General features: G+C 43.6%; 1 protein-coding gene across 8 annotated transcripts in view; it reads left to right on the top strand.

Moving 5' to 3' along the window:
* Kcnma1 (potassium calcium-activated channel subfamily M alpha 1) overlaps positions 1-17,808 on the top strand; it is a 717,904-nt gene that overhangs the window by 590,078 nt on the left and 110,018 nt on the right. For 3 of the 8 annotated variants that reach the window (XM_050127309.1, XM_050127302.1, XM_050127301.1), the window contains exon 19: positions 2,152-2,325. The exons of 4 other annotated variants lie outside the window; for them this stretch is intronic. In XM_050127309.1, the coding sequence (XP_049983266.1) occupies positions 2,152-2,325 (174 nt within the window). Of the gene's footprint in view, positions 1-1,856; positions 2,103-2,151; positions 2,326-17,808 lie in introns of those variants that run through there. One more of the 8 variants, XM_050127307.1, reaches the window with a different exon arrangement.

Here is a 17,808-nt window from a genome sequence, read left to right as displayed (position 1 = left end):
ATGAACTTTCTTTCCCTATAAATGTGTCACGTTCTATTACCATGCATGAACCCGAAATGGCAGTATGAAAATGAAAACCAGGGACTGTTGCTAATGAGAAACATAGCATTTCTGAGTTTGATGGGATTCTCTGCTACAGTATTTGATTAAAAAAAAAACAAGTTTTAAAATAATTTGAAACTACAGTGAAACAAACAAAAGCAGAAAAGAAACTATCTTCATCATCCTCTTCGTCGCAAGTAACAAGTCACTATGTCCAGTTGAAGCGTTAGGATAGAGAAACCAAGAGACTGATTTTCCAGGTGGTAGACCAGATCTGGATACGGTTCGGCTAAGTTTATTTTCATGTCTTCCATTGAAGACTCTCTTCTGCCTTTCTTGACTCAGCCACTGCTGTTGATCAGGGTGGCCTGGACATTGGCAGCACGCCTTGTGACTTCCTCTGACTCAAATGCTATAGCAGATGCGTATTTTTATTTTTTGGTAAAAGCAAAACTCAAGAGAATGATATTCTGAGAATTGAACAGGGCTGGGGTTGCATGTTAATCCAAACAATGGGCTTAGTTAGGATGCTAAAGGACCATGCACTGGGGATGTGAGCCTACTCACAAGAGTGGAGGTGCTGCTGGAGGTCTCGCGTTCATCTTCCCCAGTGCCTGCTCTTCACAGTCATAACGTTCCCCTCGCTTGACAAGCCCACTGTATGGCAAGTCATGAAGGTCTTAGAACAGGGCTTGACCCACTTGAGAGATTTAAACCCGTTCCTGGTGACTGTAACATTCAAAGAAAGCAAAGTCACAAGCTATATTTTAGAGTAAGAGGGCAACCATTCTCTACAAAGGAAAATACAGAGGGATAATGTGACTTCCCACATGGAAGGGGTGGGTGTGGAGATAACACCTTTCCAGCCCAAGTTCAGTGTTCGCTGGTTGGAAGATGAGGTCTTCTGCCCTGTGAGAAGAGCATGCTAAGTGACCAGCAAGCATGTTTGCCTATTGTAGCAGCAAAATGAGATATAGAAGTCTGTCTTGTGCTGCAGTATAAATTGACCAGAAGGGTAAAAGGTAAAGGCGTTGAAAATGATAGAGATATCAACAAGCTTTGTGTGACTGTATTACAGGTGACTTCTGGATCAGTACCAAACTACGCTACACTTAAAAGCGTACCACACTATGTTAGCCTTAAAAGAACCATTGAAGGCCCCTAAAATGCCAGGAAGATAGTTCTTAAGGCAAAGATTTCATGTTATTTTACTATATTTTGGCCAGTATTTTCTAAGTAAGGAAAAATATGATTAAGTCACCTAATTCCCTTCTGATTTTCTGGTGGGCAGGAAGAGAGAGGCAGCGCTCACAATAAATACACCCATGAGTAGCTAAAAGCCTCCCAGAGACTAACATTTCATATTGCTCTGGGTGATTGTTTTTATTTGTGAACTTCCTTTAATGTCAAATATGCAGCGTTAGCCTTGAGTAGCGGCATTTCTTATATGGACAGATTTGGATATTTGTTCTGTCAAGAGGAAATTTAAATTCCTGTAGCTATCATGTAAACTCACTCCTGGGGAGTTCAGCAAAGGCGTCCTCAGGTCTGATATTAACATGTAATCGTTTCACATTTAATTTGATGGAAGCTAGTCCCAGGTTCTGCTTAATGCCCAGAAATGGATGAAAATGAAAAAGCCTATATATTAGATATATTTGCATCCTGCAAAAACCATTTATTGTACCAAATAAGCAATTCATTTAACCGATTGGCTGTGTGTCTCTTTTGCCCTCCTGCATTAATTGTGCCAGGGGGAGAATGGTGGTTCATTTTTACTGTCTATAATTTGCTTTGTTTTTTTTCCATCCAAGAACCGGGATGTGTTCAGCCATGCCTTCTTCCTGTGGTCACCGCTCCATCGAGGGGACAAAAATAATATACAGCAACCTTGGGGGACAATAAAGGCAATTTATATTTTCAATGTTTTTTTTTTATGTACAACCAAACTGTCACCAACAATCACTGCATTTTTTTCTGGGTCAAGACTGTTAACGTGAACTAAGACCTGTGTTCAATTCTCCAGTGCCCTTCCAGCTGCCTTGCTGTATGTGACCTTGCCATTAACTGCCGCTCTTCCTCTCCTCCCATCCAACCACATGGTTATAGCCAAGATGTCCGTCTACAAGAGAATGAGACGAGCATGTTGTTTTGATTGCGGACGTTCTGAGCGTGACTGCTCATGCATGTCAGGCCGTGTGCGTGCTAACATGGACACCCCTGAGAGAGCCTTCCCGCTTTCTTCTGTCTCTGTTAATGATTGCTCCGCCAGTTTCCGTGCCTGTAAGTTTAACCTCAACACCACGGTTCCCTGTCTGTGCTCGTCTGTGATATCAGCCCTGTCTTGTGTTGTGCCCTGTGGTCCTGTGAGTCCACTGAGTTTGTGTGGCCTTCCTAATATGGTCTTGTGTGTGGTGATATGTTGCCTGTGTCTCTGTGTATATGATGAAAGGGCTTTCCTTTATGACCTTTTCTGTGCTTCCTGTGATCGTGAGCAAGGCTGGCCCTTGACAGCCTGCTGATAGACTTCCTCTCTCTTGTCTCAATAAGTGAAAAGGAAAAGGAACGTGACAGGAGAGCAATGACTATTTTAATAGAGGATTTGTGAAAATGTGGATCTTCAGATGTTAGAGGTGACTATTAAAGTGGGAATAGATCAAAAGGATAGAGGAGAAGGAATAGGGAGAGAAAACGTTCTAGCATTTCAAAATACAAAAACTACAACAGCATCTAGATGCAGATGTTTGCTCATATATATATGTATATATATGTTCATGTATATATGTAAATATATATGCATATACACACAATTTTGTCCTGTGTACTTGTTACTAGAGTCTCATTCCTTCATACCTGATGCTATCCTCAGTTCTTGAAGAGAATATTTATTTTTGAATCTGCCCCCCTCCATACACTGGCAGTTTCTAGTGCTGCCTTTCAAAGATTTGACTCTGAAGGAGGCTCCAGAGACACTCATTAACATTTTAGATTGTCCCAACAATTTAGTCCCACTCAGCCAAGGTATTGTGTAGCAATCATGAATCTAAATAAGAAAGATTTAAATCCTGAATCTCTGGGATTTTCTTTGCTATATAGCTCAGATCTTTGTCACTGCCAAGCTTGTCCCCTTGAAAGAAGCTGTAACCAGCACGCAGTTGACAGCTGTTGAGTCTGATGAACCAAATTCCCGAGTCACCCTCCTCTGTGTTTTCATCGGTGCATAATGTGTTGGTTTGAAATGCTATGGGTGTACATCCTTGTCCACTGAGAAGAGCTTGAGTTCTGCATGAGGACTTGGAGGCTCTTGAGATATAACCATGACCATGAGTTCTTCCTTTGGTAGTAGAGGAAGTGGGACCAGTGCTTTACCCATCTCTCTGTGCTTTACCCATATCTCCTTAAAGAAGCCAACACACTCTTGGTGCTGCGTTGACATCTTACCCACTATCTCTTCTCCTAAATAATCAAAATTGGTTGAACTTTTCTGTTCCTTGTGGACGTTCACACCCATCACAAGAAAGAAGGGAAACATTTAGTTTACGGACATTTGATCCCATGGTAAATACACATGAATGAATCATCATTGTCTGTGTTGAAGATAGTCCTTACAGAGTACACTTGTGAATATGTAGCGAGAGAGAGCCACAACTCTACTGTATAGAGAGGGTGCCAAGTCATGCCAGGGGCTGATGTTCAATGCTGTGGTTCACGTTTGAAGTCTGTAAGCAGTATGTTGAGCTATTGAAGACATTCAGAAGCCTGATCTGAGGCCAGTGAGCCAAGAGTGCTGATGGACCAGACTGATTTAAAAGTGATACTTAATGGGGTTTTATTGAGAGACATTATAGACTGTATAGACTGTACCAAACATTTTGACCTGATTTTTTTTTGCTTTTTTTTTTATTTTGTTCTTGTGGATGACCAGTACAAGTCCATATGCCTTTATTTTGCCTGCAGGAATTTTTTTCTCATTCATATGCTATGTAGCCTAGGTAACCCAGGTAGGTCACAACTGCATAAAGAATTTGTCTGTGATGTGCAGCAGGGCATCATATTCAATAAGAAGCTGGTTAGGAGGACAATGGAGTAAGCCATGGTGGCACCACTGGCCAGATCCCTTTGATTGGCAGGGGTAGATGTGATTGCCAACCCTCTTCAACCTAAGGCACAATTTCTTCTTTTCTCAAAACCACCACACTCCAAAACCTTGGCCACAGATTTGGTGGAAAAAAAAAAACCTGAAGAGCCTGTTTGGCTCTGGGCTAGGGTCCTGTGGTCATGTCTTGGCGCACTGGCCCTCTGCTCCAATCACAGGAAAAACTATGTCCCCATTTGAGGCTCATGGTGTCCATTGTGTGTAATTTCCATTTTATTTGAGAAAAACCATAATTGCAGGGATTTCTGCAATTCAATCCTGGCATCAGTGGAGGCCGAGGAGAAAAAAATCTTGGGGTAAGATTGTCCCATCCTCTGAGAGCTCCCCTGTTCATATTGCCATCCTTCTGCCCCTCCATCGCCAGCCCCCACTGTGAAGAACAGCAGGCGTCATGCCTTGAGTGATATTGACAGCTCTGGGGGTGGCTTGCCGGCTCTGTTTCGTCATCCTCACTTCATCACACAAAGGAGGATTTCATCCATCCCTGTGTGAGACCTCTCACCTTTGACCACTAATAATAAGCTAGAAAAATCCATTCCAAGTTGAACTCTTTAATAGGCCTATGCCAGCGGTTCTCCTCCAATTAAAAAAAGGAGAACAAAAAACACAAAACAAATAAAATAAAAAAAAAAAACCCTTCCGTCTCTGCTGAACCTCTGGCAGTGTGCCACAGCAATCCGGGCACCCCACGCGGGTGGTGGGTTGGGTAGTGCCCCCTTGGCAGAGTGAATTGACTCTAAGAGCAGTGGTGAGAGTGGGCTTTTCATTAAATATGAGCAGACGTGAAATGGAGAGGGTTTGACGATTAGAAATGGCAAGAGAAGGGCCCTGGAATCAAAGTGAGGTCAGATGAGCAGGTCAGATTACTTCTCTTACATTCTTTAGTTGTTCTGAAGATCATTTTGAATTAGTGTCAGCAGAACCATGATGGATTTTGCCCTTTGTCTTTTATACCGGAGCTGTATTGTTTCCCAAGACACTCATTAAAGGTCATTACACTATTACAGGCTTGCTTTGGTCGCCGGTTTTCAGTTGAGCCAGTAGTCCTTAGGAGACTGCCTAATTCGTTCCTCTCTTGCCTTGTCTTTCCTTCCCTCTGTGCTTTTTTTTTTTCCTTATAAAGCAAAGGATTTCCGTTTTCTAAGGGACTTTAAATTGAAACACAAAGCCCCATTACATGTTTTCTGAAGTGGGAAGGAAGTAGCTAGTTCCCAGAGGTGGTAATGTAGTAAAAGTGTTCAGAGGGTTTTAAAGACCTCTCTTCTAACTGCTGTTTGACACACCTCTCCTTGGAGGCGTGGCCCATGATCAGTCCTTGTTAAGGCTGGTGCGAGGAGGCCATTTGTCTTCTATTCTACTCACAAGGAGATGGGAGGCCAAACCCATACAAAGGCCTTCAGAGAGGAAAAACTGATTTTTAAAAAGATTTGTGATTTTAAGTGCTGTGAGCCCAAGGAGCGAGCTCAGTTGAATCCACTCTGCAAGAGTAAGAATCTGAGTCTGGATCCCCCAAACCCATGTAGAAAGCCAAGAAGAATGGTGCACGTACGTAATGCCACCACTTGCTGGATGGGTGATGGGCAGATTCCCGAATCTCATTGGTCATTCAGCCTAACCAAATTGATTATCTTCAGATTTAACAAGAGACTCTGTCTCATTCACGCACAGCACACCCCATACACACATACCACCCACTCACACGCACAGCCCATTAAAAAAAAATCTAGAAATGAATAGTGACCATAGAAGATGCACACGCTGAATTGTTTGATATTTACCTCTAGACTGTTCTTTATTCATGTCTAAGATGGGACTCAACGCTAAAATCTAGAATTTGTGCTTAGTATTAAAATCTAGAATCACAACATCATTTTCTATTTCTGTAGATCTTATTTCTACTTCAGGTGGCTTTTGGCAGTGTGTCACTTCCCTTCAAAGACACCAAGATGCTGTGCATCTGACATCTTTACAAGTCTCTGATCTAGTAAAGAAAAAAGGGCTGTCTCACGACATAAACACTCCCACCCGTTGATATAGATGGAAGTCCTAACCAGCCCTGCTCTTTCCAGGAGAGCTTTTGAAGTGGGCATTCTCTGTCTTTGGAAGTTTATTCTTGAGTCCAGTCTTTCCTGGTGTCTAGTTGCTAAGTGTAATAGAAAGGGACAATTACAATTATGACATAGTGACAAGGAAAGGCCCTGTTGATTCGGACCTGGCTAGACCTGCCTGATGTGATTCTGTTGATAGTCCGTCAGTAATACTGCTGTAAGCAAATGAATGGAGTGGGGGGAGAAGAGAGGCCTTTGGGTTTGTCCTGGGAACTAGTGTTAGCTCAGGCATACCTGAGCTCCCCCATGCACCTTCCATCCACCAGTAGTTTACCTGCACAGTTCCATGGAGCCTTCAGCAAACTACTCAAGCTAATTTTCAATTGTGCATGGCTTTTACTTCTGTATTCATATATCACAGATGAGGTGTTCAGCTCAGATTGTTAAGCTGAGAGGAGAAGTCCAATATGATTAGGTGGAAAGGAGACGACACACCAAAATCAGTTTCGAGTAACCGTGAGTCTTGTCAGATAATAAATAAAACCCAGCTTATTCTCAGTGGTCTTCGGCTTGCACAGGCAGAGAATTAACACTGCCAATTGAACTGAAATCATCTCAGTGAACTAATGGCATTTTGAAGAACATAAAAACAGATACGAGGGCAGGAGGCAGAAACAGCTTTAGAGTCCATCTCAGGACACACCTATGCCAACCGTCTCCAGAGCCCTGGAGGAGACACGAGCTTTAGCAAGCTACATTTAAATACCACCAGTCTGTAATCATATCACCCCCCCCTTGACAGATAATTTGGAGGTGCTTCCTACAAACCCCACCTCCCCTGTCTTCAATAGTATGTATTCTACTTCTGGGAACCAGTGCTACACTGTCCTGTCACCAGTGAAGAAAATGGGAAAAAGACAGCCGGAGGATACTCAGCACATGTCGAGTTAATTTTAGTGTTTCATGTGGTTTTAACAAATGTGTAGTGACAAAGATGCATGGGATACAATATGAGTTTTCTGCATGTACATACATAGTGTCAAGACCCCAGAGTCTGTCCTCCTATTCCATTGAAACTTTTGCTCAGTGCCTCCCCTCTCCTCCCACACTCCCACGTATCCAAATTCATGCATCTGTGTCTCCCGTGCTTTCGTTTTTTTTCGTGCAGCTCATGCCGGACGGTGTTTGTATCCGTTCTCATTTTATTTCCCCACCTCCTATCACACTCATTGACTGCAAATACGAATAGAGCCTTTTAATTCTCTGGCTCCTTAGCCAGCCTTGGCTGTGCATCTTGATATGTCCATTTGCATTTTATTGTGGGAAGTGAAAATCAGAGGAAGGCAGATAGGGCCTGGCTGCCTTTTACCCATCAGCCCATGTGAGGACGATGAATAATGCCCTCAGGAAGAGCCTGTCCCAAGCAAGGCCACTGAAGCCCACACCTCTTGCTAAATTTCTGGCAGGCACACAGGGCAGAGAGTTGACCGGAAAGATGCCTCTCTTCAGGTAATGGAACACGCACAAAGTTGTCAGCTTCTGTAGTCAGTAATGTCTGAGGCACAAATCAACCTTTGCAAATAGCTTCCTCGGAAAATAACTCCTGACATTGTCTTCAAAGAATACCAAAGCTCATTTTCACCCAGTCTGTGATGCTGATGTTTGCAAGCCCAACGTCAGGGGAAGTCGCTGGTCTGCAGTCAGAGATCACGCTCCTTCTCCTCTCCTCCAGACAAGGTGCTGTTGAATATAACCTGAGGGAAGAAGGAAGGGCTTTTTCTCTGTATGTACCCTGTCATATAGACACGTTCCTTTCCAGGAGCTCTGGCCCCTTAAAGAGAAATTACAAACTATGTTAGCAATGCCATAGGTACACCAGACAGAGGTCCATACGCAATTGGCATGGAAATTCGGTTTGTATTTTTATGTTAGGACAGTGGCTGGCTGTCAGAACACTGGCCTTAACAGCTCTCACCACCAGGCAGTGGGTTCTTTGTCTTACCTCCCAGGTGGAGGATGGGTGTAGCTAACTAGCACTCCATTTCCCCTCCTCCTCCACAATTGTGGGCGACAGATGCCAGGGCCAGACTGCTCTTCACTTGAGCCTTCTTGTCAAGGCTCTGCCTTGAGCCCGAATCCTGACCTTTACTCGACGAAATAAACCATTGTTGAACAAGCAAAGGTTTGAATTAGAGCAGTCTTGGAGCAAGTGTCAAGTCCATCTCCCTCCTTCCACCTACAGCGGGAGTGTGGATTAGACCAAGTCTGGAGTTTGCAGTGCCTTAGGCTTTATGGGTCTGGGGAGACATAACTTATTAACAAAGAGTTATTAAATTTTTATCAATTTTACAACACAATGTAAATGCCTCCTATGAATCTACATTGTATTCATTATCATTTAAAACGTTAATTAAGTCAAAGTTACATTTAATTTCTCTCTAAATGGGCCTCTGGGAAGAGGCTTTCAGAAACATCTGTGGGCGCGTGTAGCTGTGGAGCCAGGAATCCCTGAGCCTCCATTCCGGATAGCCCCTTGAGTTGATTGCTATTGCGTGTCTGTGACTAATTTGTTGGGATGTGCTTCGATGTTGTCTCAATTTAGTATCAGACCAACAACTGTGTAAAGCCAGGCAAGAGACACTGTGGGCTGCTGTACAGATTTCTCGGGACCCCTCTTTTAGATACCATCCACACGGAGCCGGCAGTCTATGGGAGCATCTCCAGTCTCCATCAGACCGTGAGATTCTCCTTCTTCATATGGTACCAATCATTTGCTCTGTCTAGTTCTTCATCTGAGATAGACATTTGTTAACTGGATCGGTAAAACTACAACATGGTATTTGGAGAAAAGATGTTGGTCTTTAGCATCTTTGATTCCCCACCTAAGCCCAGAAGTACAAAGTAGCTGTATGGAAAGCAGTTTTAGGATGATGTAGACAGGCTATGCTAATTGATAAGAAGAAACATAGTGAGATTTGGTGAGAACTTGTTTTCCCAGTGTTAACTGTCAGTGGTACCATTACCTTTTGTGAGTATAGAACCACAGCTTCACAGATCTTGAATTCTATACACAACTTGTCGACTAGGCTTGCTTATAGGATGATACAAGGACATGGCTGCTTGGTTAACTTGGATTCATGTCAGGGCCAGACAATTCCATTGCTATATTACTGTGTTTAAGATATTCTTCCAGAACAGCAAGAATGTACAGGTATGTTGTTTAATTTAAAATACATATGGTCTTAGCTTCCTGCCTTGTAGTTGCTACCTTAGTTGACAGGTACTGATGTTCCATGGTCACAGGATAGTCAGCACCTGCTGCTTGCTGCTGGAAACTGAGGCATCTCTAGAGTACCTTATTTGTGTGGTTTGAATAATTTGAAGAGGAAGCAAGTGGTGAGCTGGGATTAGAAGCAGATTGGTATGACCTCATCTTCTCTGGGTAAGTTGAGGCACTTAGATCTTTGCACTACTGAATATGGTTTGTGGGACTCTACATCTCTCAGGGATGAAAAAGAAATGCAGATGGCAGTGATGAAACTAGAGGTAGGTAATGTGGGTAATGTCAGAGTCCCTCACAAAGCGAGTGCCAGCTCCAAAGCTTGGGAATCATTCTGTAGACTGTGGGGAAAAGAGGAGAATAGGAGAGAAGAGGAGAGGAGAGGGGAGGGGAGGGGAGGGGAGAGGAGGGGAGGGGAGGAGAGGAGAGGAGAGGAGAGGAGAGGAGAGGAGAGGAGAGGAGAGGAGAGGAGAGGAGAGGAGAGAAAAATAGGCCTTGGTAGAGGCCAAGCCAAGGGTGCTGTTCTTAATCTGCAGTGCAATAGAAAGCAATTGAGATGTCAGACCAGGGAAATAAACCAACAGGGCCTCTCTAGTGGCTTCCATAAAGAGACCAGTCATGGAAAGACAACTGAGGAAACCCTCCTAACCAAATATGGGAAGGGAAGAGTCCAGGGGCTGTGATGAGAGGAAAGAGAGTTGAGGTCCTCCAAGGAGCCTCTGAAAGAGAGGCTTTTGTGGAGCACCAGCAGGGTCCCCCTAGATGAACGCCATTATCCAAATTCTGGTCTAAGAAGTTGTAGTCTCTTTAAAGTCAGCTTAATTAATGGCTTTGGAACAGTTGAATTCCATTAGTTAGGGAAATTTCTTAAGCCTGATTCTCCCAGGATGACTAGTAGCCATTAGAATTCCTTCTCGAGCTTTTTGGTGGTTTCTTTATGGGAGGGGGACTTACTTTTCTTTGGCAAGGACTGCCGACCTACCTGGCTCCACTCCTCCTTTTTCCTTTCCTTATCCAGTACTTCTTCTCCCACAAACCAGCTCTCCAGTTGAATAACCCTTGAGTATGTTGAAGGTGACAGAGGTAGGCAGCTTAAGGGCTGTTGTGATCATATTGTCTCAGGCAGAGCAGCTGACAAATGGGGCCACCAGCTGGGACACATGACCAACCCCTAAGGGTCCTGGCTTCAGCTGCATGTGGTAGCTTCAATTCCAGATCATGGAAATTGTTTTTGAAAATTTCCTAGTATCTCAGGGAGACAGCGTGTCTCCTTACATCTGCAGAGGGGAAAAACAATGAGCACTTCACATCCTGTTCACTAAAAGTCCACCACTTTTCAACTCCTTACCCTGCTGCAGTGGAAATACAAAACACATTTCCTGTGAAGTACTGCCACACAAAATCCTGGGACATCATGTGGCATTTCTAAGCACCATGGTACAATTTACTATTTTATTTCTTTGTGCATAAGACCTTTCTCTGTGGTCATTGTGTCTCTGTGTCTGTGTCCATAACTGTGACATTTGTGTACACCATTGACCCCCCAAGAGTAATTAAAACAGCATGGGAAAGTACTTGTGCCCTGGGTTTCCCCACAGTGGTAGGCCATGCATGCTAAGCGTGCCAACTTCTGGAAGTGGAATGTGGCCGGATGCACTCAACCAGCTAGCCACATGCTAGCTTCCTGTCTAGGGTTTTGCCTCTAACCAATATGCTGAGCCAGGCAGTCCTTCATTTGCTACAAGACATCTGCATTTCCAGCCGCCCTGTCCTCCATTCAGAACCTACAAAGATGGGCAGAACTAAGCCAGCCATTTTGAAATGTTGTATGACTAGAGAGTGCCAGTTTTGAAGGAAGATTGCTACATGTACACAGAAAGTCCTGTCCTGAGGAAACAGTTTTCTTATGACCAGTTTAGATGGACTGAGCTAAACCAAAGTTGGCCTGACCACTCTCCACCTACTTACTTACCTACCTGCCATTTTTTTTCTTTCTTCTTTCCTTTGTTCCTCTTCTTCTGCTTCTTCTTTGATCATCAGTATCACCATTTGATCATGATTGGTAGGTAACTACTCTCATGTTCAAGAACAACAGAACAAGAAAACTCCCCGGGGCTCTTTTAGTCAACTAAAAAGGACCTGTAATAGCCTCTTCAAACAAACAAACAAAAAGGGTCAATGGTACACACAAAATAGATGCCAAGCATTCTGTAGGCATCAATGCAGATGCTATGCAAACTCAAGGTGAACTCTCTTTGGGTCCATCATCTCAATATTGATCACCTTTGCTGACTTTTAAATGCAGTGAGAAGAGTCCAACTCCAGAGCTAGAACCATACTGGGTGTGTAGATGAGGACAGAGTGGCCAGAGCTGTGCCAGATGTGTAGGCAGCGACAGGGGCATCTGTAGACTGAGGCACATGTCTTCTGGGAACAGAGCTGACTCCTTGCATCACTGTGCTCTTTCTTTCAACAGTAGTAGCTCTCTGGGCTGGAGTTTGTTGGATCTCACTCATTGAAGGATGAACCTAGGGGCTACCTTCTTTCACTCCACAGTCAGAAACATAGCATGCGGCCATCACTGACTTGGCATCCTGTATTGGCAGGAACACTTGAGTGGAAAATGGCTTGGAAATTCCTGTTCAGTAAATAGTTGGTGAGGAAAAGCACAAACAAATGGAGGGATTCTCCATTGAAGAAGTAACTGGCATGCGGGACAGGCTCGCCCCAGATTCATGAAGTTCTCCTAAAGCTTTCTACGCAGATTACCAGAGAGGTTGCCCATGCTCACATCCAAGTTGCAATGTCCAAGGAATTTAAGAGGGGAAATGGAGAAAGGAACAGGGAATAACTTAGAAGTTATCAACTTGTGGGTATAGCCAGCATTCTTTGTGGAGGAGATGCAGTCACTTCTTTTTAAACTAAGAGAGGTGAGGATTCTCCCATGTATAGAACATGTATTCTACAAGATCAGAGACTAAGGTCATTTGACTAATTCCAGCGGATCGGAATACTTTTCATTAGACTCAGGGTGGACAAAATGAAGTCCAGCATAAGGACAGGGGCTCACTGGAGAACAGTGTCATGATCTGCACACACCTGCATGTATCTGCTCAAGGAAAGATGCATTTAAGGATGCTCATGAGTTCAGGGGACGTAGAAGGAGCTAATCCACCATCAGCTCTTAGGGGAAACTTTTTCCCAGTCTATGGACTTCAAAGGCCAGGTGCTTATATCTACTTCCTGTTAGAGCTGTTATTTGGGTCATTCTACTCAAGACAAGGAAAGGACCCTGAGCTGCCTAACCTATTCTTAGAGCTCCAACTACACGTCTAGCGGCTCTGAGCTACCCTCCGTATTTGATCATTTGAGATGGTCATTCCTTCAGGGCAGAAAAACATAGGCTGTTGCACAGGCCATGATGCTCACAGAACTGCATGGATTCTTCAAAGCTAGCACCATGAACATATGTTACTGCAAAAGGACTTACAGTGACCTGCCATGAAGACACAGGGGGTAGAAATTAAGTCATGCAGGATTCTAGAATACACACAGGGACAAAGGAGTTCTAATATAGTGAGTGTCTTGTAGACAGACATTGTTTGTATTTTCCCCTGTCCGTATAAGAGGGCAATCCAGGGGCTCTTTACCATGCAATGAGATAACTACCCCACTGGCAACTGAAATCTGAAATCCTGGGGGCACTTTAGAGCAGGGGAAGGTAGATGAGAGATATAATATGTGGGGTTCTGTGGGTTCGGGGGAATTGGAAGTAACTCCCATTGTGGTTCTGTTTTGATGTGGTCATCAGATAGACACTTGTGGATACTGGTTGCTGCAGTAAGAGCAATGCTTCATGAGAGTGTGAAACTTCATACTTCTCAGGACACTGATATTTCATCCGGGCAGCTTCAGAATCGATATCATCCATTTCTACCCAGTGTCTCTAATAGTTTCCAGAATGTCTTTATTCCTTCTCTTCCCCATCTGTATGATGACGTTAATAATAGGACCTATCTCAGAGGGGTTGTAAGAAAAGAAAATTCTCTCTCTCTCTCTCTCTCTCTCTCTCTCTCTCTCTCTCTCTCTCTCTCACACACACACACACACACACACACACACACACACGCACACACACACACACGCCCTTTGTTACATGACTGCCTTTGACTGCCTTGCACATGTTGAGTGTTATGATCTATTATTGTTATTATCATCCTTCATTAACACATGAAAAGATGAACCTGACCCAGATCACATAGCAAGTGAGTAGACGCCTAGATCGAAAGAACACCATCCTTCATGATTTTGATGGGGATAATCGAAAGAACACCATCCTTCATGATTTTGATGGGGATAATGACAAATAGCCACTTTGACTATAGCTAATGTGTTTCTCCTCACATGATGGAGTCTTGTCCAGCAGCCTTATGAAAGGACAAATCAATTATGAGCAGAGACAGCCCATGGATGGGGCCTGAGAGTTGAAAAGCTTAGCATGACAGGCTATAAAATTAAAATAGGATCAATTTACTTAATTTCCAGATCAAGGAATCGTAGTCTCAATGGAAATAAGCTAACATAAGCTGTAAGAGGCAGCAAAAGTCTCCCTAGGAAGTTGCTTTCCATCTTGAATACTTGAAAGAAATTTTGGCAAATTTATGTAAAATAGGGGAACTGAAAGATGCTCTCTCTAAGATCCCTTGAAAGCCTGAAACTCTGATTCTTTTTATTTTTCTCATTGAAATAGAACTGAAATTCTTGGCTTTGTTTTTTTAATTTCAATTCTTGCCAGCATAAATCTTTCCAAAGTGCTGAAGTCTGCTTACCAGTGTCCTAATAAATCCTCCAAGGAGAAAGGGATGAGATTATTTGAGTATGGAAAGATTGTACCTTATCGACGTTGTTCTTGGTCTGTTAGTCCTCAGTCTCTGGCGGGGTGGGGTGGGGTGGGGCTACTGGGGTGGGGCTGGAGATTGAGAGAGCAGGGAAGACTGCTCTTTGTGATGAGCTCATTCTAAAATTCTCTCTTTTTTCCCCTTGAGGAAGACTGGGCAGAGACAGTCCCCCCACGGCATGTGCTCCCCCACATCTTGTGGCTCTCTGAATCCCAGTGACTTGAAGATTAGCAATAGTTTCACCCCACAAATGGTACCAACCTTTACATAGTCAATGACAGCCACCAACTACCCCAAAGGTCCTCCCAGCCATGCTTGCTGTGCAGTATTTTGTTTCTTCTCAGTGTTCAGGGACATAACTTGTGTAAGTGTGAGGGGTCAAAACAAGGACACACATTTTCAGACCAAAAGTATTGTCTAGGCTGGAGGGTGTGTGTGACAAATACATTCTTAGCCCTGCCACTGGGATTCTGGCAGGGAATGGTTAGGCACTTGAATGTTCAAAAAAGCTCTACTCTGGGTCTCCTCATTCCTGGTTATACTGGAGCCCTGGTTCTGTAGTTTTTCCATCTCGAAGGTGGGCCTGGGGAATCAGTGTTTCTTGGAAGATGAGTGGAAGGCTGGAAAGCAAACCAGAGGTGAACAGAAAGGGCAGGGCATATCTTTGCTTTCAGAGTCTAAGAGTTTATTTTCATGATGTTTCTTGACTTTCACGCAATTATATTAACAGATGCTATAGAGGCTTCATGCCACTACCTGCCTGTGACTTGCTCTGAGTGTCTAGCTTTGCCCCTTGGTGAGTTTCTTGGTAGGGACATTAGCTCTATGAGCAGGCCAAGCTAAAGCCAGGCTCCTTCCCTGTGCCGTACAACTGTTCCCTTTGAGTAGCTCTGACAGGACAGGACTGGTAGTTGAGTGGCTATCCATGTTTGCTCTGAAACTAGAAATCCACACACTGTCTTGCCCTCTCATCTATTCTATTAGTAGCTGATTTAACCTCTGGGCCATATTTCAAAACTATCACCATTGTTAAGGGATAGTTAGAGCTAACAACTTGAGGGATTCAACCTTATTTACTTGATCTAACATTATTTTCTTCCAAGTAGTCTCCTCCCCATTACTAAACTATACTGGGCATAGTATAATAAAGTATAGTGTTTGTTAATTTGCTATATTTGCTGAGCACTGAACTGAACCCAATGACTAAATTATGCTGGACAGGTGTTCTAGCCATGAGCTAAATCCTTATTCCCTAGCTATATTATTTTAAAGTGTAAACTCATCATCACTGTCATCTCATTTTAAAGACAGAGAAGATGAACTTTTAGTTTATTCTTTCAGGTCCTAAAACTCACTATGTAGCTCAAACTTGTACTCTTAGGACCCCCCTTTCGTGCTACCTTGGCCTTTGGGGTGCTGGGAGTTATAGGTCTGAGTCACCACACCCAGCTGAAAGATCTTTCGACGGCTTTCTTGATAACCATTAACCTAACCTGTGGTGTTAGGATGATCTCTAGCTTTCCCTCAGCAACACGGCGTTGAGACTCCATCACAGCTTGGTCTCATAGTAGTTTTCTCGTAGGTCTCCTCTAGATAGCCTGAAGAGCAGCCCTTCTGACTTTCACGTTGCTGTGATATTTCCCCATGCCTTATTCTTTCCCTGGCCTCATCAAGGTAGTGAAATCTCCCCTGCCAGGAAACTGAGGCTCACAGGCCGCATCTGGCCCTCAGCCTGCTTTCCTAAGTGAAGCTCGTCACACGCATTCGCTTGCCTATTGTCCCTAGCTACATTTGGGGTTCACAGCGAAACAGAGGCATGCTAACAGAGAGATTTGGCCCCTAAAAAACAAATGTTCACCTTCTAACTTGTTCAAGGGAACATTTGCAGATTCTGCTTTTACGGTTCAGGTTTTAGGTAGTGCAAACTCTGGGAAGCCAAATTGGCTGACTATGTTCAAACCTAAAAGTCAGAATCACTGAAGGCTTCTCTGGAAGCCTGTAACCTTCCAGGTGACCATGCAGGATAGCTTCCATGAAGAGTTTTTATAGAAGCAAATAGCACCAACACATGGTCCTTGAAATCTGGGCATACTGCATACGTGCAGTAGTAGCAAAGAACATAGCAGGGATTCCACAGACATGTTGGAGCTGACATGGAAACTCTCCAGAACGTGTTTCATGGTTTATTGAAAATGTGTTTGCTCGTGTTTCCTTGTATTGCCCTGAGTAGTTCCCTAGACTGCTGGAAAACTCTTAGATCATTCTAAAACTGATTTCAGCTTTCTGAGAAGGAGATGCATTCTTTGATTCCCTCTGCTGGCAGTCACATGGTATTTGGATTGTGCTTGACCTGGCAACGCCGCTGTCTGCCGTCCTTGTGTCTTTGGATTACCTGCATCTTTGTTGAAAGAATTATATATTGGAAAGGCAAGATTTCACTACTTCCTTGATGCTGTCACTCTGAGGTCCTTTGAATCCACACTTTAGTTTTCTAACCAAAACATGCTGTCTGTGTATACCTATTATTTCTTGTGGATTTGAACTTACCCATTTTCTCCTAAGGAAGGGCTTGCACCTGGAATCACCCATGTTGAGGGAGCGGTGGGGCTGCGTCCCCCACACCCGGCCGCCCACATGGCTAGCTTATGCCCGAAATAATTACACGGAAACTGTATTCATTTAAACACTGCCTGGCCTCTTATTGGCTAGCTCTTACATATTAATTTAACCCATTTCTAATAATCTGTGTAGCCCATGAGCTGGATTACCAGGAAAGATCTTAACCTGTGTCTGTCTGGAGTGGGAGAATCATAGCGACTCCCTGACTCAGCTTCTTTCTCCCAGCATCATTTTCTGTTTACTCCACTCACGTAAGGGTTGGCCTATCAAGGGGCCTAGGCAGTTTCTTTATTAATAAGAAATCACTCCCACATCATTTCCCCTTTTTCTGTTTAAACAAAAAAGAAAGGCTTTAACTTTAACATAGTAAAATTACATATAATAAAACAGTTATCAAGTAAGAATTACAGTTACAATATTTATATCTATTTTACCTTTTTTTATAACAATGGAAAACTATAACTATCTATCCATTCTTTAACTCCATCAAAGACTCCAGAAGGATATAATATTACCTAAGCAAACAGGAAATCCAAAACTCTAGAAATGACAGACATCTTGCTGCCTGGACAGTCACCCAAAGTTCCTCTGTACCGTCGGGGCATCCATCTTCAGCCTTCAGGCCCATAGTATCCAGCAGACATTTCCATGAAACAGGAAATTCCAAAGACAGTTTAGTCACTTTCTGCTGTGTCCTGCAGAATGTCTCGCAGACTCTTTCATGAGTCAGGAACCCGGAAAGATCATCTCACCTTTTGGTAAGTT

This window comes from Alexandromys fortis, unplaced genomic scaffold (genome assembly GCF_014885135.2).
Source record: "Alexandromys fortis isolate MF-2015 unplaced genomic scaffold, M_Fortis_MF-2015_v1.1 scaffold_277, whole genome shotgun sequence".
In the NCBI taxonomy this organism is placed as follows: domain Eukaryota; kingdom Metazoa; phylum Chordata; class Mammalia; order Rodentia; family Cricetidae; genus Alexandromys; species Alexandromys fortis.
This window is presented reverse-complemented; position numbering and strand designations above follow the sequence as displayed.